Source organism: Erigeron canadensis, chromosome 3, assembly GCF_010389155.1.
Source record: "Erigeron canadensis isolate Cc75 chromosome 3, C_canadensis_v1, whole genome shotgun sequence".
Classification (NCBI taxonomy): Eukaryota; Viridiplantae; Streptophyta; class Magnoliopsida; order Asterales; family Asteraceae; genus Erigeron; species Erigeron canadensis.
This window is the reverse complement of record NC_057763.1, coordinates 45,858,558-45,885,067: the sequence shown is the minus strand read 5'-3', so window position 1 is coordinate 45,885,067 and position 26,510 is coordinate 45,858,558. Positions and strand designations below refer to the sequence as shown.

The following is a 26,510-nucleotide window of genomic DNA, read 5'->3' as shown; positions in this document are numbered from 1 at the left end:
AGTCTAGAAATACTACAAACTTAAACAATTACAAGCAAAGTGACACACACTTTTTATGGTGACAAACACACTTGATATGTTGCGGCTGAGTTGCCTTTTATAGAGGAGGATTAGGGCAACACAGCCTTCCTTTGATAGTGACTTGATGGTGGTTGTCGATCTTCTATTGGCTCGATGTACTTGAAACCAGGAGCCTTTGTCTTCTTTACCAAAATGGCTATGAAAGAGAGAACCATTGTTTTGGTCCCAACTGTTCCTTTGCCATTCAAGGCAAATTCTAGTTGGAAGAGCCACCATGTGACTTTTTGTCTTCATCTGGTTTGAATTCTTCCCGTCATGACAAACAATGTGGGCAGCATACAACCTGCTGAAGAGAGTCACTGGATTTGCTGATGACTCGCTGACAAAACACTTCAGCGAACAAGTCTTATCAGCGAATCCAAGACTCAACATATATGATGATTAATTTCGAGTGGTGAACTGGTGAAACCTATCAATGATAATTTTTTATTTATTTATGTTTTATATTCGGTATTCATCCATACCAATTTGGACGGATTGGGTGTAACTTCCGGTGATCGAATTATCATTGTCATATTATCTAACTTTATACGAGTATTTGTATGAAATTCGATTTATGATACCTAAACCTTAATAATCCTAGATAAATCAGACCCATTTTAACTAATTACATATAATGATTGTTTTTAAGAGATTTTAATACTAAATATTAAAATATTAATTTATAGGCATGACTAATTTAAGGTGGCTTTTGACTTTGATTGATCTCCCGCTTATACTACATTCTACAAAGATTCCGGATGGAAGGAACATGAACAGAAAACATCCAAAAAAAAAGAGACAAAAACTTTAATAAATAAAAGGAGAAACACTTGTTCCAAGCTCCATTCTACTAAAATGATGCAAATTATTTCATATTCAAAAACACTTTTGGGTCTGGAATCCAAAGCTAAATCATTTGTAGAGGTTTGTTTCTTTAAATCGTTGTATAAATTCTTTTGAATTAAAATGGAAATTTCGTTTTAGAGTAAACCGAGCTTTGCTAACACATACACACACAAACTAATTATAAACAACTTCAATGTAGTTTGCGATCCCCAAATTTCAAATAAATGATATTATTTTCGACTTTTATGGTTTAGTTGTTTATAACTTTAGACATCAAAATCACTGTATTTTCTTCATTTTCACAAACAAATTAAGTTAGTGTTTTTTCAAAGAAGATAATCAAAATATTTATAGCCATTAGGTATATGTAAATCACATTAATTTGAAACTTGAATGTGTTCTTTTTAGAACACTGTACAAAATCAATGCCGTCTTTGACAAACAAATGTGTATTTAGAGTAGCCTTTAAAATTTGGGCCCATTGGAAGTGTACAAATATAGAGAAAGGTCCCTAATATAATCCCTCTATCAAGGGTCCAACCACTAACACCAAAGGAGTCAAGGACACCCACCCTCCACAATATTATGCTCTTAAATGCACCACCGAAAGAACCCCCTCCTTTTTTATCTACTCCCCCCCTTTGGTAGGTGAACTTCCAAATTTTCCCACCATTTTACAAGGGGCAGAAACATAATTTTACATATCCACACGTCTTACATTAACTAAGTCATTAATCAAATTAAATTAAACAAAACATTTTTTAAACGCTTGGGTTATAAATGATTTTAGACTGTTTTCACACCCCTAAACTTCGGTCTTAATTAGACCAGAATGGGAACACTTGATAATTAATCAAATCCACTATATATTGAGTTTTCTTGTTTTCAAAGATATATAAAGGGGCTTTTGCATAAAGTGTTCTTTAAAATCATTCAAATCCATTTATAGGCTTTAATTAATCAATAGTTAATTGCTCACATGTCGATAAGTGGTATCAATTATTTGGTTGTACATAATAATGATGTTAGCTAGCTTTTTTTCAGTTGTGCTTTGATATTTAATGTGCTTTATCGGTATATACTTTCTTTATACAGGCAAAATCCAGCCATGAAAAATTGTTCGATATACTCTTTAGTAAACACATTAAAACATAAACGGTTTATACATCCCTAGCTTTCCCTTTGAGTTAACTCAACTAACATAACCGGAAAACTAAATTTCATATTATTTTGATAAAATGCATATTGTTTTTCTTATTAGCAACATTGTAATTAAGAAAGATTACATATCAAATCAAGAACTTTAATAACTTTGATTACAAATGACACATAGATACGGATTGGTAGATGTCATTATTTTGTTAAGAGATATTATATGTATACAAAATATATATATTGATATCTCTAGCAAAAATAGCATCCTATGTATTAAGGGACATTGTACTAATAATGCAAATCAAAACTCTTTCACTATGAAATTAAGAAGCTTCTAATAACAAGCTATGGTAATACTTTTAGGGATCATTCATAAATTCCAAGTGAATTGTTCATGACAAGGTTTTAAATTAAAACCCGTGGTACTTTCTTTCAAGCATTAGTTGACCATGCAAGATTACACAAAGACAAAACAAACACATTTGACTTTATATTTTGTCTTCCTAATAAAACATGACACAATTAACACTTATAACATCAAATAATTAAGTAAAAGAAAGAAGAAAAAAAAACCCACACATATCATCATCTCTTAATTAAGGACCATATCTTCATGCACATAGCTCCACTTGAATCTATCAATAAGTGTGAAAAGACCAAAAACACCCTTCAAGGAGTGAACTCTTGGTTTTGATAGCCTCCTCCTCCATTGGTATTGTATCTATCATATGAATTCTGACTATTGTCATAATACCCTTGTGGGTTCTGATTGTCACTATAATACCCTTGAGTTTCAAAACCATTCCTAACACCCCTTGAGTTCATGTTTGCATTATTATTGACATTAAGCCTTTCACTATCAAGGTCATAATAGTACTTTCCATTCTCCAAAAATCTAGTGTCACTCATCCCTTGCTTCCCAGGAATGTTATACATATTATTATTATTGTTGGTTGCAACATACTTAGCCTCCTCACCCAAATTTCCTTGGCTTTGTGGGTTGTACATGTCATTCTCTCCTTGCTTTGGAATGTTGTACATATTGCCACCATTTTCTGTCTCCATAAACTTTGCATCATCAAAGTTGTTGGAATTGTATGTATTTTCTGGAGCATAATAATACTTTCCATTATCCATAAACTCATCTTGATCTTGACTTTGAGAGCTATACATCTTGGTCTCACCGTTATTATTATTATTGTTATTGAATGCCTGTGGCTCATAGTTATACTCATTAGGGATATCTTGAGTGCTACTATGGATGGGTGTGGTGTAAGCCACGGGGTTGTAGTTTGCCGGTAAGTTAGCCGGAAGTCTAGTGGTGGTTATGGTGGTGGTGTCAGCCGGTGGAAGTTGACCAGATTCATGACCATAAAGACCAAAACCAGAACCTTCGGTTTGTGGGACAAATGTTGGATCTTGTTGGTTGGTATTAATTTGTGGATTATTATTGTTATTGTTGTTTAAAGGGAGTGAATCCTTGGGGGTGTTTGAGACCTTGGCAAAGAATTGGCTTTCTCTTGCATGGATAGTGGTGGATGTGAGAGTGAGTAGAAGGAAGAAGACGGCAATGGTGGTGGTGGTGGCCATTTTTTTTTTTTTGAAAGAAAATTAAAGTTTGTCTCTGTTTGTGTTATATTTTTGTGTATGTGGTTTTCTTTGGTTTATATAGCAAAGTCTCTCCTAATATGTCTCTTTTGAATTAATGTTTTTCAACATGTTAGGTGCAAATTGGAGGGGAAAAATAAGGAAAGGATTGTGGTCCCTTTTTGCATAATAATCACTTTGACAAAACAGCCCTTTTCTTTAGGCCCATTATGTTATATATTCTTCTTACTATATTTTTTGTGATTTCGGAAAATTTGTTACTATGGTCTATAGATATCGGTTTGTTTTTAATATAAGATACAAAATTAGAATATTTCGTATGATAATGTACAAATTTATCGTATTTTATATTTGGTAAACTACATCATTTACAAAGTTAGAGCATTTAGCTACTATTATTATCTTTGAGTAATAGATTTTCTTATTGGTGGACATTATTTATCAAATAAATATTCTGATTTTGTACCATTCTCGTTACAAATCGATCCTATATATATGACTTGTTTTGTTAAATTATTTCAAAGAAGGGGGGTAAATAGGGAATTTTGAGTTTAGAGGGGCACATACAAACATATATACCTATATATATACAGTATATACATATGTACATATTGGAAGGAAATGGGAAAAGTGGGCGGAATGCAATATATTTATGCGTGGATTGTGGGACGGGGAAGGACGGGGGACATAAATATAAAAGCAAAGCATTAAGTGCTTCACGAAGCATGGCAACAAGTCATGTTTAGAGCATGCCCTCATCTACTCAATTCTTCCTTCTATTCATGATTATGATTACGATAGCTCCATCTTCTTCTATATCCATCACTTTTCTTCTTTTTTTTCATCTTCATCATATATATTAACTATAAAGGACACTAAGAATTTTACCAATAGTAGGCTTCAAACTTACATTTAACACGTAAAGTAAATGCATATAACTGAAAATCATTATTTTTTAAATGACGGTTATTTTGATACATGTTTGGAATCGATTTTGATAAATTTTTATCATATTACGTGCAATCGTTACGGACACTTAATTTGCAAATTTATTTATAGAAACAATTTGATCATTATTTACAACGACGAACAGATCATTTACTCGTTTGTCATGACCCGATAAAATTGTATGATACAAATCTAAAGCTTTCAAGATATATTTCATTACCATTTTTGAATTGATTAGTTATATCTGGCGGCTTAAGCCTAATATGACTTCCAAATCGATCGACAACCTTCATGTGACAATTTTTCAAAAACCAAACCCGCCAGTCGGTGGAATTGATCGATGTTTTAAACCGACCAAGATTGGTCATTATGATGGTTTTGTGCCATTTTAATTGCTAACATGAGAATTGATATAACCAAATGTGTTAGACTGTATATAAATCCATTTTTTTTATGTAACATCTCAAGCAAATTTTCTACAACCTCAATTGATATTGATGATAATAACAATTCCATATTCAAAAACTAAAAGCACTAGTTCGTACCTATTAATTAAAAAGGTACGCGTGTTCCTGGAAGTAGATCGATCGAGGAGAAGCAAATTCCATATTCCATATAGTATTTTTTTTTATATAACTTTTTTTTTTTAACGGCAACTTTTAGATGTTAATAATTCGAACTCAAACAAGTATACTAGAAGTTGTCTTATCGTATTGCATGACCATACAGTTAGATGGTCGATTAATACGTTTAAAACCATAATTCATCATCTCAATATGACAATTAGTTTGGAAGAAAAAACCTAACCCGAATATTTGAGTTTTGATGTGACAATGCACATGCATGATGAGTAGAAGACTACATCTAAATTAAACCACATCCTTACAAGTTGTTTATCAAAAAACTTAATAAATTAAATACAAATGTAGTGATCAGTAGTTCATAATTTCATAATAAAAACAAATCCTTTTATGAACTAAAATTTAAACTATCAATATCAGTAGGAGATAATATGTAATGTGAATAAAAAAAAAATATCTTGATATTTCTACCTCCACACAAAATAACATGTGTCATTGTAGCTATTTTGCTCTTCAAAGATATATTAAGCAAAGTAAATGAATCTTTAGAAATTAATATAAGCCAGATCCAAATTACAATAGTTGTACACTTGTACTAATGAATGATGTTAATTGGTGTAGGTATATAAGATTTTAAACTAATGAATTTTATAATAAGAATAATCCTTCTATAATAAAGTTATTATAGGAGTGTGTAACAAGATGATGTTGAATGTTGACATGCTAATTGAGTAGCACATATTTGATAATGGTTTTTTTATTATAGGCTAGCAATATTAATTTGGTTATTTAACTCAAGAAAAGGTTGTACATTTAAATTTTAAACGGAAAAAAAAATACAGAATTAGTTTTGATATAAGCAAAATATGTGTAAAACTTCTTTTAACGTTAGATTTAGGTCTAAACATGCAAATTAAGGACCCAGTCAGTGGCGGCTTAAGGTTTTTTAAGGCCTCAAACGGTATCAATTTTTGAGGCCTAGTTCATTACCATATAAATTAGAGTAAAAAATAAAAGCAAAAAAAAAAATAACTCGATTTTTATTATAAACTACTAGTAATAAAAAAGATATGGATGTTGATACCAAAACCAATAAAAGGCGTTACTATAATGCAAATTATATATCGTAGTTAGTCCAAAATCCAAACATTAAGTCGAATATACAAAATATTGAGGCCTCGAAAATTTGGGAGCCTAAAGCGACCGCCTAGTTCCATAATACAGTTGAGCCACCTCTAGACCCCGTTAGGAAATTTAAGGTCAGAACCCCACAAATTTATTCATGACTCATACAATACCAAACATATATAAGGACAGTTTGGAATTCTTCATACACAAACATTGCTATGGTCATATCCCAAGGATTACTCAAAAAGAAAATCTTAGATAGTAAACTACTGCTAATTAATATTAATAGTGGATTATCCCTTATTCAAATTCATTGATCTTTTACTAAACACGTTTGTAACAACTTTGTTTAAATGAGTATATCTATATGTATGTCTAACAAGCTAGGAAGAATTTGTTAGGTTCAAAACATTATAAAACTGATAGTTTAAACGACCATTTGCTAATTAATTAAGCTAGCACAGATAAGCAAAAGAAGCATGGTACGTTATGCTATCCAACAAAAGAAGTCTATGGTTTGCTTTAATTTCAATTCCTATCAACTTATAATATACATAATATAAAATTAAGTATTATTATTATTGTTATTATTATTATTAATTAAGTTTGTTTGAGAATAAACTGAACAATCGATTGCTTCATAAAAGTAACTGCAACCATCAATATTGATCGATGTCGTTGAGAAATAATATCCATAACAATGCAGAATATTATAGATTCACAGAATATTGGTATCACTTTTTACAGATTTTATATTTCACAGGCTTTAAATATGCATCACTCTTTCTAAACAGAAATATATATTGCATGATGGGTGGAGTCAATTAATTACACTCAACAAATAGTAATCCTTACTGATTCTAGCTTGATGTATAATTAACTAATGTAATTTTAGTATAATAATAATTTAATAATCATGAACTCGTTAAACAACACTATTTAGTATTTACAAACGTCGATCAGATAATTGACCATAATCTCCTTTCAAAAAAAAATAAAAAAATTGACCGGCCATAAACTTGTATGCTGTAAAGTATTTTCTAGCCATGTCTATGCAAATGCTAATTTCCTTTTAAAATACCAGTGGTATCATTTTTTGCTATATAAATATTTTGTTAGTTAACCATTAAATCAATTTAATTATTTTTTGTTGCCTACTTAATAAATAAAAAGCAACTATATTAATTTAATACATACACACACTATATAACTATTCGGTCATTTTATCAATTAAGTGGTTTAAAGAAACAAACATGTCCAATATTGATCAGTTAAGTTAAAAAGATCAAGGTTTCAAATCAGCTCCTACTACTACATATATTCGAAATCTGTAGTTAATATACATTTCACTAATGTTCGATGAGGTCCTTCAACAAAATTATTTGGTTGGAAGAAATAATAGAGATTAGGCACAAGAAATATAATGGAACGGAAGCTTAGCTAGACATAAAAATTATGGTGTCATTTATTAGCAATACCCACCACCTATAGACAGCAGTTGAGATTACCTCAAAAGCATACACACCCCTACCCCCCTTATTACCCCACTTCACCAGAAACAAAACTAAATTCTACAACCATTTCTCTACTATATATCCATTTGTTTTTACTTGTCCAAATCAAATATTAATTGCTTTTGGCCTAAATTCGTTTGTTTGCTTGAGTCATGGTTACTTAATTTAGCTCATGAAGTTATGCTACTTATGTAGATTTTTATTTTCTGATTTTGTTAACTTTTTTATGTTTCTGATAAGAACTTTTTTATTTTGTTTTTTAACATGACAATTAGTCAAGCTTACTGATAACCATCACATTATCATATTTATCGTCTCTAGATGGAATATAGACATATAATTTTCGAAAAAGATGTGTACCAATAAATTAAAACTAAGATAGCTAGCTGTAAGAAGAAGACACCAACGAACGACTCATGTCGCATATCCAATTCCATGTCACCATTATCCACTTATACAAGTACAAATTAAAATAAACCAAATATATTAGATAAAAGAATCCTAGATATCAATTTTATTATTTTAACATCCTACATACGGGTTTTAAATTTAAATGTTTTCCCAAGTATATTTCGAACATTAATCACAACTCGATCGTACAAGCTATATATAAGTTAAGCGTATTTTTCCTTCTTTTAGGACGTTTCCATGATGCTTTACCTTTTACTCCGTGTTAGCCTGTACTTCACTCGATACTAACTAATTAAACGCACGAACAAAAGTAAAACAATAAAAGCGTCGGCACAAAGATGCCCATTACCGCATTAATTAAACCGAAAGAAAATCAAGTCTGTTTTAACCCTTACAAGTCTAGCATCCTCGAAAGGGCCTTTGTTGTTTACTATACTATGTACGTCTTTTAATGTATTTATCATATTACTTCAAAAATAGCATGTGTAACCCATGGTTGCAATAGCCCATTGATGTAAAAGCTACCGCTAATACAACATTGTCTAAGTCTTTAATTTATTTCAATATTCTAATCTAGACCGTGCCACGAATAATGAAAATATGCCACTTAGAGGGGAAGGAGTGGGAGTCGGCTAGGACTCGGGTAACACCATCACGATCGGCTATACCGTTTCCACCCTTCGACTACAACTCGGGTAACACAAAATCGGGTATTAGTTTGGTTTGTGAAGTCGAGCTTGGTGTCCAGATTTCGAACGTTGGAGATCGGTGGGTCCCCCCATATTGAACGTTGATGTCCACTTTTCTAAAAAAAAAAAACTTTTGACCCTTTATTTAAACAAACACCCACCTATTTCAAACTAATTTAAACACTTTCTTCTTCTTCTTCTTCTTATTATTATTACTTTCTTCTTCTTTCCATATCCATTTCACACAAAACTTACTTATTACTAAAATGGACCTTCGTGATTGTAAAATGTCCATCCAAACCCACCTCAATTACGACTCCAAACATCTCTCTGATGTGAATAACGTGATTGCATCCGTTTCCGGGAATAAAGCGACTTACCAAGCCGTGATCGACCGACTTACTGCCCTGGGTTATGCTCCTAACAACGCCGAAAGTGAGCATCTTGTATATCTTCGTCAGAAGATCGACTGGCTGAATCAAGTTATTTTCCAACTAAGCACCGCTTCTTCAACGTTGACCCGTACGGTAGATCACGGGGTATTTTCGCAATCCAGTGTGGGTGGTGGTCAGTACGTACCTTACTACTCTGAGCCGGTGGTATCCTCGCAAGCCAGTGTGGGTGGTGGTCAGTACGTTTCTCCTCAACCCGTCGACAGCTCTCCTGAACCCTACCGCTACATTCACCGCAACGACGGTGACAACACCGTTAACTCGGATTATTCTGAGTGTTAGTTTTCTATTTTAGTAGTTTAATGAAATGTTTTTATTATGTGTTTTAATATTATTTATGGTTTATGTGTTTTTAGTATTATTTATGTATTGTGGTTTTTTAATTTTAATGGAATTATGTTTATGTTTTATGCTTATGTTTTATGTTTATATTTTAATGAAATTATTGGTATAATAAAAAAAATAAAAAAAAATGAATTTGGGTAAGTTTAATGAATTGGGTATGTATTTCAAGTGATTTGGGTAAGATTTGGATAGAATTGGGTAGTTATGAGTTGTAAAGTTTTGATTGGAGAAAAAATTAGGTAAGTTAACCAACTAGTGGACTTCCCATCATGTCTTGGATGTTCCATTTGATTCATAAAATGGCATGGTCAATTAATGTTGGCAATCACTTTAAACGAATAACGATATCTAACTATCTTTACCATATTCCTACAATTATTTGCATTACGAACATGTGGCCAAAAAGAAACCGATAATATTTATGTGAAGGGGTGTGAATTGAAGTTGTACAATAATAATAAGTCTATAAATACTAATTAAAATTATTTAGCAAAAGTTATAAGAAAGTTGAATGTCACACACTATCACTAGCTTTTCAACCTCACTAACACAACCACTTCAACAAATTCTTTGAATGCCACTAAATGGGTTAGTAATGCTAGCTCTACTTTAAATCAAGCCCATGTGCTTGTTAATATTCTTAAAGCCGAACAACATTACTACTAGCCATTGGAGGACGTAGGTCTTTTACATAATGGGAACATTATTACAAGTATAAATAAAGTACATATGGATATACATATTATCTTCTTAATATAAGACAGATCCATGCATAATACTTTAATATAATATTCTTCTATTATTTTATATTAATATTAATATTGTCGGGAGTAAATGTGTAATATCTTCTAAGCTTCTATGCTTAAAAAATATATCTATATAAATAATACTAATTTCAACATCAGGTCACTTTTTTAATCTCAATACAAACAAATACATCAATTTTACATATTCTTACTACAAACACTTAACTTTTAATTCGATATCCATCATTTTTGCCGACGATCCCATATACCAATTATCTTAATGTAACTTAACAAAATGAAATGAAGGACCCATCTTTTTGGCTAAAAAAAAATAAAAAGAAGGAAACTCTCTGATCTCATGTACCGTTTTATAATATAGACCGCATATCGCATGTATAGAACTTATGTTCGTTGACTCATCATTTCACACATGGAACGCAATATATAGTTTTCCACGTGCATTTAGGAAGATTTGAATCGATGAATTACAGTCTTTATTTACGGGCCTATGTGGTCACATGGTGACCGTACCAATTGGTATCTTTTCCCCTCCAACCTGAAGCGCCTGCTGAATGATATCCTGAGCATCGCCACACCCTTCACCACCATCACCGATCACCATATCATCGATCGCTCCCACTGGCTATTTTTCATTAATACTCTAAAAGTTCAAATGTATCCAATTACCATCCATCCACTGTGTTTGAGTCATAGTTTAACAAAAATCTACAAACACAATGTGATTCAAATGTATTGTGATTGTAGTTTCATTGGAGACAGTGTTTGGAAGTTGGTTCGTCGAATTATTCCTAAGAGTAGATTGGATGATTGACGAGAAATATAAACGATTCAACAATGATGGTGATTATCGACGGTGATAACGGCCAGTGGCGCTGGTAATCCTTCCATGTGTATATTTTCTATTCTTAATCCTAGATGGATATTTGATCAAGGGATGAGATTTTCTTTTGATTTTCGTCTTTTTGGATTCCATTTGATTTCAATTCTATACTCTTCAAAGAATAAATTGTTTTGGAACAAATCAAAACAAAAAATTAAGCAGTTATATTCGAACAAATGGAGTATAAAATATTGTACATTTGTACTAGCTTGTCGAAAGAAAACAAGTGACGAGATTTTAATGCAATAAAGATGGATTGTGATTTGTGACGTACCTTTTTTTTTATGTGTTTGACTTGACCCATTTTCTTTATTTTATTCCATTTCCTCGGCAGCAACTTTTATTTATTGTTTATTTTTTTTTCTTTCGGTTTTCGGAATGCAATTTGTTGCGTAATTTGCGGAACCGAGTTTCATCCATTTTCTTTGGGATTACAATTTACAAACACAACACGCTATTTAATCTCAGTTACGGTTTTAACATATTTATCCATAAGATTTTTGTTATTGACAATCTTATAAATTATTTAAGTGCTTTACAATTTATACTTTATTATGTGAAAACTTCAACGAGTAATTTTTTGTATTAAATATTAATTTTTATACATGTAATAAACTAATAATAACAATCCTATAAATTTTAGAGAAATGGATCAGAATGAAAAAAAAAAAACTTTTGTTAGTCTTAATTGATGTTATATATATTAAATTTAATTATTATTTAAAATTTTATATTTTTTTTGTATTATTATCTCTTTGTACCAAACGAAAAGATTTATTCACTTCCTGAATATTGGGGTGTGTGATAGAGTGTAATGAAAAGAGAGAAAAAGAAATGACAAAACTTATTTATTTTGGTTGCACTAAAAAATGAAAAGAGACTGAGAGAAATGAGAATGATTTTTTTGTCTCCATTCTCTATAAATTAGAAAAAAAATGATGAGAATGAAAATGTTTTTATTTTTATGTTTTTTATGTTGATGGAGTTTATGTATATATTATGTATCGCGGGAGTTTTTTGACCCTTTTTGCTTTCCTTGTCGTTCAAGTCTTAAGATTAATCTAAGATTTTGTTTATTTTGCTGAGTATCCTAGATAATGTACTTATAATTGTATTACTGTTTGATGTCTAGTGTTTTGCTATACACCTATTTTTATTATATATTGTCGTTCTAAAAATTAAAAAATAGAAATAAGTATATGGTAATTAAGTTATGTATATTTTTTTATATTATTTTATTAATTTTGTTTATTTATTTAATGTTAATTTTCTGTCTCTACCAAACAACTAAATATATTCTCTTTTCAAATATTTTTTTCTTTTCTATTATTTTCATTATTTATTATATTTTCATTCTTTATGATTCCATTTTATCAAAATATCTTTCTCACTATTTTTATTTTCCACTACATTTTAATTCTTTTTTATTTCTTCCCGCCAAACATCCTCTCATTATCATTTCCTTTATCAATAATTAAATAATCAATTGTAAGTTGCGTTTAGACTAAAATTCCGAGTTTGTCCCAAATTCTAATGTTAATGACAAAATGAAATTTTAGTAAAATTAAAAATAGACATAGATTGACTAAAACTTTAGAGCATCTTATAATCAACATGTCATTTGAAAAAACAAATTAGTAAAAAAATATATATATTCTACATCTGATTTCTGATACATGCAACTAAGGGCAATTTGCCAAAAAAAAAAAAAAAAAAAAAAGATAATCAGATCTACGAACTTATAAGGTTGAAACTACACCAACATATGGTATGGTGATACGCGTATATCATGACTTTAAGCATGCATCACTAACATGTGTATGGTAATATATAACATAAGATAGTGAGGTCTGGATAAAATGATACGAGTAGTAGTTTAATTAAACAAAAGATTAACCAACTTATGTTAGAAAAAAAAAACATAATTATTGGTGTTACTTTTCAGCACCAAACAGATAAGGTAAAAGTAGTTAAATCAAATTCATGAATGAGAAAAAGGTTTATCGTTTGAACTTTAAACACCCAAATTCATCTTTAGCAATTAATTAAATTTGAAATTGCATGATCAAGAGACCGAATATCCGTTCCAAGTGATACATATTAACAAGTACTTGTTAGTTCCATCTTATTTACAAGTACATCGAAACATTACTTTGATCTCTTGCATAAGATTGTTACAACTTACAAGTCACGTATACCAGCTCCTTTGGTTGCAACTATGTGTTAGATAGCATCCCCGGTCTAGAACTCCTAATTGTTGTAACTTTGCTTCATATTGATCAAGAACTCGAAGCATGTCAATTGACTAACAATTTATTTGCATCATTTTGTTACATCATTGGAATATATTTTTGGATTTCGAAAAGAGACCTCAATAAGCTTAATTGTGTTACCGCATTGGTTGTTTGGTAGGAAAAGATTTAACACAAAGAAAAGAAAAAGATAAAGGAGGATACGAAGTAAGAAGGAAAAGAAAAAAAAGGAAAACTCCAATATCTACCATCATTTCAAATGGGACCCTAAGAAGATGCTTTTGTACTCAAAATATGTTGCAAATGATTAAGAAACTGGATGTGGTAACTAGTAGTAATAATGAGTGTTTCGGTTTTACTCTAGGGGTAAATACACACTATACAACATCATCGCCATATATTCCATGACAGTCATTATTTGAAGCAATTTACTTCTTCAAGCAAACTACTAACATTAGTTTTCGTCCATTTTTAAGTTTTGTAACTCTAATTTTATAATGTTAGAACTTCCTGAATTAACAAATTGTGTTCCAATACAATAATTCGAGTTTTTTTTTTTTTTCTATAAAAAAAAAGGGAAAATTACACTTTTGGTCCTTGAACTTGACACGTTTTTCACTTTTAGTCACTAAACTTCAAAAATTGCAAATTATACACTGAACTTGTCACTTTTTTTCACTTTTGGTCACATCGCCCAGTTTCATTAGTTTTGCTCTATTAAGTTGCCCAGATTCGTTAGTTTTTTTTCACTTTTCATCCTTCCCATTATTGTATAACTAAAATCGATAATCGACAAACTTCAGTGATGAAAAGTGTAATTTACCTAATTTTTTTATATATACCTTATTTATCCAATTTTAAATGTTATTATTTTGATTTTTTCTTAGTATATTTTTACTTTTAACTTTGACTCCAAACATTTTTATTTATAATATATAATAGTTGGTGTAAATTAAATCAATGAAAAGTATATTTAAAAATTAGTTCATTATTATATGTTTATAACAAATTTATATAACACATACAAAAATATTTACGGTTAAATCATAAGGCGTTATAGATTATCAGAAAAACCTACAACAAGTTATTTCAGATAAACATTACAATATCATTTTTTTATTTTCGTTTATTAATAGTTAATAAAATGAATTAAGAAAAACTATATAAGTTTATATAACACACACAAAAAAAAATTACGGTTAAAGTAGACATAAGAAGACTCAAAATTCAAACATAGTGACTAAATAAATCTATCTTTATAAATAAATATTTCAATAACAATTATTTCATCGTTGTTTAAAAAAAACAATTATTTCATCTAATCAAACTACTATATAACCAATAGATGGTAAACTGTAAACATAAAAAATTTGTTTCAAAACATAATAAATGAATATGTATTTTCACTAATCGGCCAAAACAATATATAAGATCTGAAGTTTGACCGATTATCGATTTTAGTTGTGGAATAATGGGAAGGACGAAAAGTGAAAAAAAAATTAACGAATCTGAGTAAGTTAACGGAGAAAAACTAACAAAGTTGACGCAATGACCAAAAGTGAAAAAATATGTCAAGTTCAGTGTATAATTTGCAATTTTTGAAGTTTAGTGACTAAAAGTGAAAAACGTGTCAAGTTCAGAGACCAAAAGTGTAACTTTCCCAAAAAAAAATATACAAAGTAGTATCTGAATTTACAAAACTCACCCCTCATCATACTTGAAAAAAGTTTCGAACATTTTGATTTATGAGACATCATATGCTTAAATTAAGTAATCTGCTAGCTTATGTTGTAGAGCCTATTTTCTAATAAGCGCTTAAAAGTAAAGTGGGTCAAACAAAGTTTCGATGCGCACACCAAAATATCACCCTTGAAACACACGTTAGATGCACAATTTTGGCATACGAATTGCAAACTTTAGGAAAACCATAAGCTTAAACTATAAAAAGTCAGATGAAAGCATGTAAAAGGGGTAGATATCTTCGTAAGTTGCATTCGTCTATGGCATATGCAATACTTTGTTTATGGATAAAGGATTTAATACACTACTATTTAGGAAAAGAAAATGAAAAATGGGTCATCATTTCATATGGGGTCTTAAGTCTTAAGAAGATGCCTTTAAATTTAACATATGATGCAAATCATTAGAAATATGTCAGTGGCAATGACCAAGTACCAACAACTAGTGTTTTGGCTTACATGAATCGTCCTTGTGCTTTGTCAAAACTACAAGGACAGTCCATCCGAACCTAGTGACATGAAGTCATGAACAGTCCTTAATATTCCATTTGTTTCACTAAGGCAGCCCTCATCCGTTATACTAAACCGACACACTTTAATCTCCTTTAAATGACCATAATACCCTTTTGTTTAACATTTTTAGTCCAACTAGCATGTCATTTTAAGTATATCTACGCATTAATCAGGCACCTGGGTCGACTAAATGTGTGCTAACATGAGGAAACCTCGAGACCGTCGAACTAAAATAAGCACCAAGGGGGGCAAGGGTAGTATACAGCCCCTCAAGTTCACCTTGGCAAAATCAGAGGTTTCGAAAAGATGCTAAAAGTGACATTTCGCTATAAGTTGTCCCTAAAAAACAAATGGCGTCGAGTTGAGATATATTGATATTGCAATGCTTCAAAGAGTTTCCAGGGATAGCCAAATTTATTTTGAATGAAATGACCTCATTATGAAAAATAAAACTGCATCTACTGATTATGCAACGACTCCTGTTGGATGCTATCATCTGGACATTTTGTATGGCGTTTTGACATTATATGATTCTAAACATAGGATTTAATGAACGGGTAACTGTTACAATTAGAACTCAATTTCAAGCAATCTGATTTTGTTTCTTTATTGTCTTGTTATAATATCTGGGAGGTTGGTTGGATGTTTGGGAGGTTGTTTAGATGTTTGTTGCAAAGTAATTAACAACGCATGCAAGATTCTAAAATAGAATCAAATAATTAAGCCAAGTGAACAACATCTAAAAGTCGACCAGTAAATGAATTCACTCATCGTCATGTACATTCTTTGAATTGCACGGAGAGGAAAAACCCTAATTCTCTATACTAGAGCATTTTCGAATTTGACATTGAATTATTACCTTTCAATGCGTACACTAAATCTTCACATTAAGCATTTTAAATAACTTATATAAGCAAATGACTTATGTCAACTACGTTATTGTTTTGAGCAAAAGAACTAATTTAAGTTATTTTATTCATATGTATAAACTGCAACATAGTTGAAATGAGAATATATATTCCCAATTATACAATGATCAAAACTAGTTCAATGATAGAATTTTATGCCTTTGCAACACAAAAGAAAATAGTTAGGATGGGCACTTACAGGGCTGAATTCCCCATGATTTCTGTGCATAATCTTCAATTGTGCGATCGCTGCTAAATCTTCCGGAACCAGCAGTACATAGTATGCTCATCTCACTCCATTTCTCCTTGTCGACATACGCTTTATCTGCAGCAGCCTGCACTTGCACAAAAGCAACTTTGAGGAAAAGGGATGAGTTGTAGCCATTAGCCAACATTATCTCTAAAAAGGGCAAAGAATCAAGAATTAATAAACGTTTCTTTAGCATATAGTTGGCTTACCTGAGCTTCTATATAGCTAACGAAGTCAGACCCCACGAGATAGAAATCTTTGCCATTTTCAACAGAGTCACACAAGGATTTGAAGTACTCTTTGAATCCAAAATATCCATCCCTCACCATCCTAGAAAAGTTGAAAAAATACTGATATATATCAGACAACACAATATCTTATTTTAACTACATACATTCTGAGATTCTGAATGCAATATTCACTCCCATAATTTGCATTAACACCATTTTGGAAAAATTACATGCTAAAAAATCTTAATTACCCATTTGCGGATGCACAGTTTTGTTCTTTATCGGCAAGTGTTCAAGATTTTAGCGTTTTGACTGATAGTCTCATCTTTCTACCTATATTGATGTTGCCTAATCGTAATATCTGATGCGACTAATTCGACCTGATTAATAGAGCACATACTTCAATACTATGAAAATTGCTTTTTTGGGATTGATTCGATGCTTAAGTACTCATTTTCCTATGGCAGGAATCTATAATAGAAAAGTAAGTAATCTTGGTGAATATAAGATTCAAACAAGAAAAGACGTAAAGTTGTTCTACCTTACTACACGTGCAAATTGAAGGGGTGCTTCTATGGTGGATTCTTTCTCACGCAATGCAGGAACTTCATTGATCTTTGCTCCAAATATGAACTTAAGATGCAAAATACGAATCTTATGAGATAACCGACACGTTGATTACAATGATTTATAACAAAAGAAAACTAATAAGAGTATTTTGGAAATTACCATGTTTTCTGCACCTATTTCTTCAATGATTTCATTTGTTGATCCATCAGCTGTGGCAAGCAACAAACATCCGTTCATTAGAAATTTCATGCTTCCGGTTCCTGATGCCTCATGTCCTGCCGTGCTGCATAGCAACAAGCATAAACAATTATATTAAAGGTTAAGAAAATTCAGTATTGTCCTATATATATGAACGATATTTTTAATTTACAGAGCTAAATTAACTCCAACTTGTTGGGATCTACGCCTCCAGGGACATAATATTTAAGACAGTGATGGTGGCCACCCTTTCCTCCACCATTTTTTTTAACTAATAGAGAGGTTAAGTATTTTTGACAGAAGAACAGATCTTAAATATATTTCACACCTCAAAAATAAAAAATAAAAAATAAAATAAAATAAAACTAAACTTACTGATGTGACTCATTTTATACCAATTTCCCATTTCGTATTTAGTCGTTTATAAGTGATTTAGAGTCGTTTTCGTATACATTTGGTGCGTTTATGGTATTTGTTAGTGTTTTCAGGGTATTAACAGGTATTATGGCACACAATACGGAAGAAAACGACATTTGGAGGTGAAAAATATGCTGACGGATGGATTACAAGGCACGAATCGAGTTTGAAGACTGAAAAGCATTCAGATGCGTCGCATCCAAATTTCCGAGGGTTTCAATGCGACGAGTTCCACTCTATGCGTCGCATTCCGCTGAAGTTCAAAGCCACTGCGTCGCACCATACAGGTTGCGTCGCGTTTATCTTTCCGAGCATTTGGATGCGTCGCAGTGCTTAAGTGCGTCGCATCCTTGTCCAGTTCAAGTCAAGAGCAAAAGTCAAAGTCAACGAATTTTTGGGATATACTGTGTCACATCCTATGACTGCGTCGCAGTCTCTGTACAGGAAATTAGAGATTTTTAAGGAAACTATAAATAGCTTGCTTAATCACACCAAAACCCTATCTTAGACTTCCTAGCCGTTTTTGAGCATATTTCAAGAGGGTTTTCATCAGATAAATCATTTTGGAAAATCAAGAACGCGATTGGACGATCTACGTTATTTGCTTTTCAATTCCTTGTATTCGGTACACTATGACTTCATCTTTTATGATTAGCCATTCCATTTCCATGATGAGTAGCTAATCATTTCATCATCATCTTGATGAAGTGAGACGATTTGTGAAGATTGCAAAATTTTATTAATTCAATGTTGATTTCATTTAACGTTATGTCAAGATCTTAGCGTATTGATTCCTTATAATTTGTCTTGGATTGATTGGTGATATATGCGTTTATATAGCGGGAGTTATTGATTATACATATGTTATTTTGATTGATTAGGTATAAACAATTGGATCTATTCATCATGCATGGTAATGGTAGTTAATCGTTTATTGGTAATAGGAATTAATGTGTTGACGGTTGGGTACAATCCATAGACATAATTGGTATCTTAATAACCAAAACCATTGAGTGATTAAGGAAATTATAAAAGATGCCCTGAGGTACCGTGAAATCATAGTTGTTAAAGGCGAGCGCCTCTTGCGCCTAGGCGCAAAAGGCGGGCAAGGCCCAACCTTAACGCCTGAAACCCTAGGCTCAAGGCCCACTAACTGTATGAAGCGCCTGTCTATACTTTTCCATATAAATAAGCCCTTTGTTCCACTTAAAGAATCATGTATATTATAGGGATATCACAACGTTTTCTTTGTTCCAAAATCACTTGGTATATATCATTATCATCAATATCATCATTCATCATACTGTCTTTAGCTGAAACTTTCTTCATTATCATTTGTTAGAGACACTGAACTTATATACTCTTCTACGCTTTTTTATTTCCGGGTCCGCGCTTTCTTTGCGCCTCTTGCCTAGGCCCCATTTGGGGTCATTGCGCTTCAAGATCACTTTCGCCTTTGACAACTATGAGTGAAATTAGTTAATCAAGAGAGTTGGATAACGTCACAAACTTGACGGGTACGGGATTGGTGCTTTGTTTGAGTCTCGGTTATTTAATCAACTTAAATTGGATTGGAACTTCATTTATGTGCAATTGGAACATGTTGTTGAGCGGATTCAAGATGGATGCATTTTAATATTATTATTTCAAACAAAACTCTTTTCAATTAATTCCTCGGAATTACTAACTTCATTACATTTCTGCAAACTAACTTCTAAAAGCAAAGTGACAATACGGTTACAAAACCCCCAAATTATTTTGAATTGCATTCTTTGAACAACTTCTACAACCTTTTGTTCGATCTTGGATTTACCAAGTTAACTATATTGCATACGAAAGGGTCCACTGCCCGTAAGTGTGTGGTAGTCGGTCTTTAGGTGATTTGTGTTACAAATTTTAAGACTCGATTTCACACATCACTTACAACCCTGGCCAGCCTCTTCGTGATGAATTAAGTATCTTAGTCCTAATACAGCCTTAAGAAATACAAACCTGATGTGTTGTGAAAGGTCACTTCCAGGAATAACTAATTCAGCAACCGAAACATTGTAATCAGGAATGAAAACCTGCAATAATAATAACACTAAGAATACAAAATACTGAAACTCGAGCTATTTTTGTAGCTTACCAGTTTAAGAAGGTCGCCAACATCAATGTCATTGTTTATTGTTTCTGCAACAGCATGGCAAAGCTTAATGATCTTCTTTGCAATCTCATATCCAGGAGGAGCTTTTCCACCAATTATGCATACACGAGGTACAACCTTTTTCCTCTCACTTTCCTCCATATTCTTATAGATACAACAAGTAGGTAAAGAGTTAGAACTAGTTTAAACATCTTCACTTCAAATGTGACATAGAGAAGTACCTTTATGCAGTCATATCGATGAATTACACCTAATATATTCAACAACTGTCTTTTATATTCATGTATTCTCTTTATCTGCACATCAAACATTGAATCCAAGCTAACCTGCAAATTATGCATTACATGATGAGCAATATAATACAAGAGAAAAAGATGAATTCCGTAAAAAGCGACCAATTTTTACATAGAATTCATCAATGAACTTTATAAAGTGTTACTAAAACCATCTCAGAAAACCATCTTAAAACCATAGCCATTCATCCAAGCCAGAATATTATAGGCTTCAAGACTATCCCAAAATGATTATTTTCAAAGGTTTTAGTAAATATTTTAGATTTATAGTCACAAAACTAGATATGATGTGATATCGAGTCTATTTATTACAATGTCCCACAAAGAAATATGTTATCTAGGACCTTCACTCCACTCATAGTTTCAATGTATTCAGCAAGCCTCATTTTATTGGTCTTCTTCACCTAAACACCAAAGTATTAAACAGATATGTTAAGCCAAAGTAAATTAAATAATTGAATACACAACAAATACGCTTCCCAAAGAAACTAAAGGATTTATGACATTAAACTACCGTCATCCATTCTTGTTGTAGGTCAGCATTTGATGCATATTCTCTCAGACCCGCTAAGAGGTTGATATCACGGATCCAAGATTCTGTACCGAGCCACTTCGAGATAAGAGCACACAGTGAGGGATTGCTTACTACGATCCAACGACGCTGAAGTAAGAAAAAAACGATTTAGCCCTGTGAATTATCTAACGTACAGAAAGATACAAACCATTACCTGAGTAACTCCGTTTGTCTGGTACTGAAATTTCTCTGGCCATAGTTCATAAAAATCCTGAAAATAAACCATTATAAGGTACCGGTATATCTTTTTTAAATGGGATATAAATAGTTTGCCAAGGAGCAAACACAAATATATTAAGTATCTTGGAAAGTCTTGTGAGCAGCAAAACTTGCGTCGTTTGTGAAGTAAGTTAGGTAAAAGACGAAATCTTTGACATACTTATGATCATAAATGAAACTTTTAAGATTTACTAACATAGGTGTTGAAACATTAAACTATGAGGTGAAGCCTTTAAAATTGCATGCCGGCCATATCATAAATCGAAGGACAGATCAAAGTGAAGATCCACCGTAAAGGATATAAGTACAATGAAATTGATTACCGGGAATACTCGTGTTTTTAGCAATTCAAAATGAGCTCTGGATACCCCATTAACGGTGTGAGAGCAAACAACGGATAGATTCGCCACTCGAATATTCTGTGAATTCATACAGTGATACAGATAAGGTAATAAAAATAAGTGCCATGTTTGACCCATTCATGTGTAAAACAGGTTGATATGGGTTATGATTTACTGAAAACGGGTCAAACTGCAGAAATAGACGGAAGTGGATTGAATGGTTTCGGGTTTAAGAAGTGCGCTCAAGTACTTGATTTCTTATAACCATTTCAACTCATTTATTAAAATTATCTATCATTTGAAATACATAACATTTTTTATATATATAATGTGTAGATTCCTAATAAGATTTAAACAAAGGTGTTAATTAGTCAATCCACCCTGTGTAACTCAAGCTTAAAATGTGTCCTGTTTTGACCAAAACTCAACCCACCCGTTTTGCCACCTCTACAACCAAAGGATGCAGAATTATATCCGAACATTATATTATACCTTGGTAGCACCTTCCTCAATGATTGACATCGAAGATAGGCGAACATAATCCTGCCCTATCTTCTTTTTCAACTCCTCCATGAATGAAAAGTTTATGTCATATATAATCTGCCAAAATGGGTTCATACCAGGAATACATTGGAACGCTCATATTAGGAATTATAAAGTCATAAGCAAAGATAAACATTATAGCAAGTTACAAATAGAAAATACAAATCGTGCTCCTGCATCGAACGAGTTATATCGAAATGACTCACTTGTAAATGACGGGGTAAAACGTTCTCAAATAGATCTGCAGGGACCTTTTCCAATGCTGCGGGTTGTACTGTATGTGTAGTAAAAGAAAAAACTTGGCGTGTGATATTCCATGCCCTTTTCCAGCCCAAATGTTCTTCATCAAGAAGCACCCTCATGAGCTCAGCTATGGAAATAGATGGATGAGTATCATTCAACTGCAAAGCAACCTGCATAAGGTGGTAAACAGACAATGCATCAACATCAACTAACAAAACTAAAGTAAAACAGAACACTAGAAACAAATGAGTAAACTGAAAATTAAAAAAAAAAAAAGACTAAAAAGGGAACGGGTCAAATGGGTTGAATGAAGTGTCTAGGGTCAACCTGCCTTGTTTCAACCCAAACCCATTATGACCCATTACCCAACCCACCAACCCGCCCATTTTGCCACCTAAGTGTTCGATAAGAAAATCCACAACATGGATATAATATAAGATACCATTCATGCTAAAAATGTAAATCAAAAGAGTCCAATCAGTTATCAAATATATATATATATATATATATATAACACAAGCCGTTAAGGCTACAACCTTGTCCGGGAAGTCATCAAAGTTTCCATGCACATCTTTAAACCTCCGAATAATATCTTGCAATGATGCCGAGACAAAGAAATATTGTTGCTTTAGCCGTAGTTCTTTTCCCTGAAAATGCAGAAAAGAAACTTTCAAAATGTACACAAGTTTAAGCAAATCATCAAGGTGTCAAACACATGTACATATACGTACCTGATAAGAACGATCATCAGGGTATAAGACATTGCTTATTATCTCTGCCTTTTGTCTGTTTACAATAGCATTGATATAATCTCCAGTGTTATAAGACTCCTGCAATAAAGAGGCCTCATTAGATAAATACAAATAAAAAGTAATAAATAGTATCACATGTAATCACACACACCATGTCAATCCCATCACTCGGTTTAGCAGCCCATAAACGAAGAGTGATTGTGTTCCTTGTTCCATACCCAGGTATAGGATTGTCATAAGCAACAGCTTCAACCTGCAAACAAGCGGAAGACAACGATCTAAAATTGAGAATTAAAAAATTATAGAAAAGGGGGAAAAGTTTCATGGTGAAACAACTCACGGTTTCTTTAGGAATCCAAACTTTACACTTTTTTCCGTTCACAACTTCCTCGTTTACGCTTCCATAAAACTGAATTAGTGACAAGTAAAGAAAATTTAGAATTATCACACAAAATAAATATGGGTAAATGAATAAATAAAGAAGTATAAGTGTATTTGAGAATTGAGATAGAGATAAAGAAAGATACTTTAAAACCTTAACAGGATATGATACATGGACCCGCTCTATTTCCCAAGGATTTCCAAAGTTCAACCAATAATCAGGCTGTTCATGCTGGAACCCATCCAATATTATCTGTCTAAATAGTCCATACTGGTAACGCAACCCATATCTAAACATTGATGGAAAAGGTTCTATTACTTTCATAATCAAATTTAGTCAAAAAACATATAAATCTTTTTGATAAATTGATCTAAGGAACATGATGACACTCTTAATTAGCGACTTTAAGGATCATAATCAGGAAATTTCACATTTATCTAATAGGAAGTAAAATAAAGAATAATATATTACCCCCAAGCAGGATAATCCAATGTTGCTAAAGAATCCATTTGGCAAGCGGAAAGGCGGGCCAAACCACCATTCCCAAGAGCTGCATCTCCTTCCTTCAGAAAACAATCACTAGTTTATACCTTCACATATGGAAACTAAGAGCAGAAATTCCTGCCCCTTTATATGAAAACCCACCAATTCAGGTTGTATCTGATACACTAAACATGTTTTTGGATGTTTAAAACATCCTAAACCTTTTTTAATTAGAAAAAACTATATTATCATTTGAATGATATAGTTTTGTTATTTCTCGACCCCACCCGGCTGGACCCGTTTTGACCTGCACTTGCACGTTCACCGTTTTGACCTGTTACTCTACCCCCTCTTTTTAGCACTTCCAGTGAAATCTTTATACATCAAACATGCCAGTCAAATTCAAACTTCAGATAGAAAATAGTTAGCTAACCTGCTCTGCCAAAACTTCATACTCAAATCCAAGCTGACTTAATGCTTCAGCACATTGATCTCGTATGCCTAAATTAATCACACTATTTGACAACGAACGACCTGGAATTTAGATGAAATGAACCACGAAAACATAAAGAAAGAAAAAGTTAATGTTAAAATACAAATTACCAAAAAAATGCAGTATAAAGAAGAAAGAGGGAAATGAATTACTTGCCCATTAGAAACTCGAGCGATAGAAAGTATAATCGTTTAGGATCTTTCTTTTTGAAATGTTGTTGAGTATCATGCCAACGCTCAATCAATCTGTCTCTCACACTATGTGACAAGGCCTACAAATATAGTTCATGTAAAGTTAGATTCTTTTATGAATCGATCAAATCAAACAATCCTTAACGTAAAATAAATATGAAAGAATGAAGGAACGATACGTGCCAAATTCCGGAAGGATTTACATTATGCATCACTTGCTAAAAAAAATTTGATGCACAATTGTCATGGGTCGATCCCTCATTCTTTCCTTATTCCGTTTACGCTAACTAACTCCTAAACTTGTCCTAATAAACATATAAATTCTATTCTGTTAACAATTCGGGCCGAAAAAGAATCAAAAGCAATATACCTTATAAGCTTCAAAATCATCAAAACTGAATCTTGATCTTGCAACTGTGTACTCAACATGATGAAGAATATCTTTTTGAAGGCTTGTTGGATCATTTTTCAAAAAACCATCCATTAATTCAAACATTTTGTCACTTTTATTACCACCAAAAAACCCTGCTTTTTTTACCACAACACCTTCACTCCCATTAATAGCTTCCATTAACAAAGTCTTGATTTTTACCAAACTTTCTTTATCTTCGACTTTTTTACCATTTAAATCAGTAACAAAAAACTTTACCACAAAAAGATCTTCTTTTTCATTAAATTCAATTGTGGGCTTTTCAATTTTAAGCCCTTTTAAAACCCTAGTGATCATTTGAAGCAAGCCCATGTTTTTTTCTTGAACTTTAATAACAAAAACGACACCGTTTGATACATCTTTTTCAACTGTCACAGATGAAGTGTTACCACTAGAATCTTGCATTAAAGATTTGGACACATGTTTAGCAGCATTTTTAACTGCATTGTGCTGAAAAAAGGTAAAAGATGAATGCTTTTTAATTGTAAATGATGTGGGTGTAAATAAAGATTGAATCTTTTTAATTTTTGGCTGATTATATTTTATTGCGATAATACGGAATGGATGGAATAAAGACATTTATGAAATTCTTGAAATTTTGGTTAAGTGTGTGTGCATTAGTGTGTGTGAAAATGAGGTTGTATGGGTGGAGGATCACAAGGGGTGTGTGTGTGTGCGCATTAGTGTGTAAGAACTGAGAAGGAGGATGTCTAGGTGGAAGATCACAGGGTATGGGTGTGTGTGTGTGTGTGTGTGTGTGTGTGTGTGTGTGTGGAGAGTTTAAAGATCCAAGAAGGAAGTCAAGTTGAAGTGAAAAGTTAAGTAACTTTGAAGAAAGATTTATCGTTTTAAATATGTAATTTGAACTTTAATCAATGTAAAAAAAAAAAAAAAAACTAATTGGATGGAAACCCCTAATCCCATATACCATTTGGTACCCACTAATCCCCCGTCAG

At 32.2% G+C, this 26,510-nt stretch overlaps 2 protein-coding genes across 3 annotated transcripts; both read right to left on the bottom strand.

Moving 5' to 3' along the window:
- Window positions 1-2,467: 2,467 nt before the first annotated feature.
- On the bottom strand, window positions 2,468-3,709 carry LOC122592852 (protein E6). The gene has a single exon (XM_043765170.1). The coding sequence runs from the start codon at window positions 3,652-3,654 to the stop codon at window positions 2,734-2,736; it is 921 nt and encodes a 306-aa protein (XP_043621105.1). The 5' UTR covers window positions 3,655-3,709; the 3' UTR covers window positions 2,468-2,733.
- Window positions 3,710-16,833: 13,124 nt separating this feature from the next.
- On the bottom strand, window positions 16,834-26,304 carry LOC122594002 (glycogen phosphorylase 1-like). Of its 2 annotated transcripts, XM_043766475.1 has the most exons (22): window positions 25,495-26,304; window positions 25,090-25,204; window positions 24,874-24,974; window positions 24,429-24,520; window positions 24,111-24,246; window positions 23,916-23,984; window positions 23,727-23,828; window positions 23,555-23,653; window positions 23,360-23,470; window positions 22,787-22,993; window positions 22,530-22,637; window positions 22,020-22,115; window positions 21,632-21,688; window positions 21,418-21,564; window positions 21,248-21,307; window positions 20,832-20,936; window positions 20,593-20,754; window positions 20,457-20,530; window positions 18,009-18,132; window positions 17,821-17,912; window positions 17,259-17,379; window positions 16,834-17,134 (listed from the first exon to the last, which is right to left on the bottom strand). In XM_043766475.1, exons 1-22 carry the CDS (start codon window positions 26,131-26,133, stop codon window positions 16,982-16,984), a joined length of 2,970 nt encoding a protein of 989 aa, XP_043622410.1. In that variant the 5' UTR covers window positions 26,134-26,304; the 3' UTR covers window positions 16,834-16,981. The 2 variants fall into 2 exon arrangements, with proteins under 2 accessions (XP_043622410.1, XP_043622408.1); XM_043766473.1 differs by having other exon boundaries at window positions 23,727-23,984.
- Between the last annotated feature and the right edge of the window lie 206 nt (window positions 26,305-26,510).

Coding starts and splice junctions, on each gene's coding strand:
- LOC122594002 (XM_043766473.1), bottom strand. CDS start 26,133: ATGTCTTTATTCCATCCATTCCGTATTATCGCAATAAAATATAATCAG. Junction 23,985..24,110: donor ATGTATCATATCCTGTTAAG/GTTTTAAAGTAT, acceptor TCACTAATTCAG/TTTTATGGAAGCGTAAACGA. Junction 17,135..17,258: donor TTAGCTATATAGAAGCTCAG/GTAAGCCAACTA, acceptor GTGCAAGTGCAG/GCTGCTGCAGATAAAGCGTA.
- LOC122592852 (XM_043765170.1), bottom strand. CDS start 3,654: ATGGCCACCACCACCACCATTGCCGTCTTCTTCCTTCTACTCACTCTC.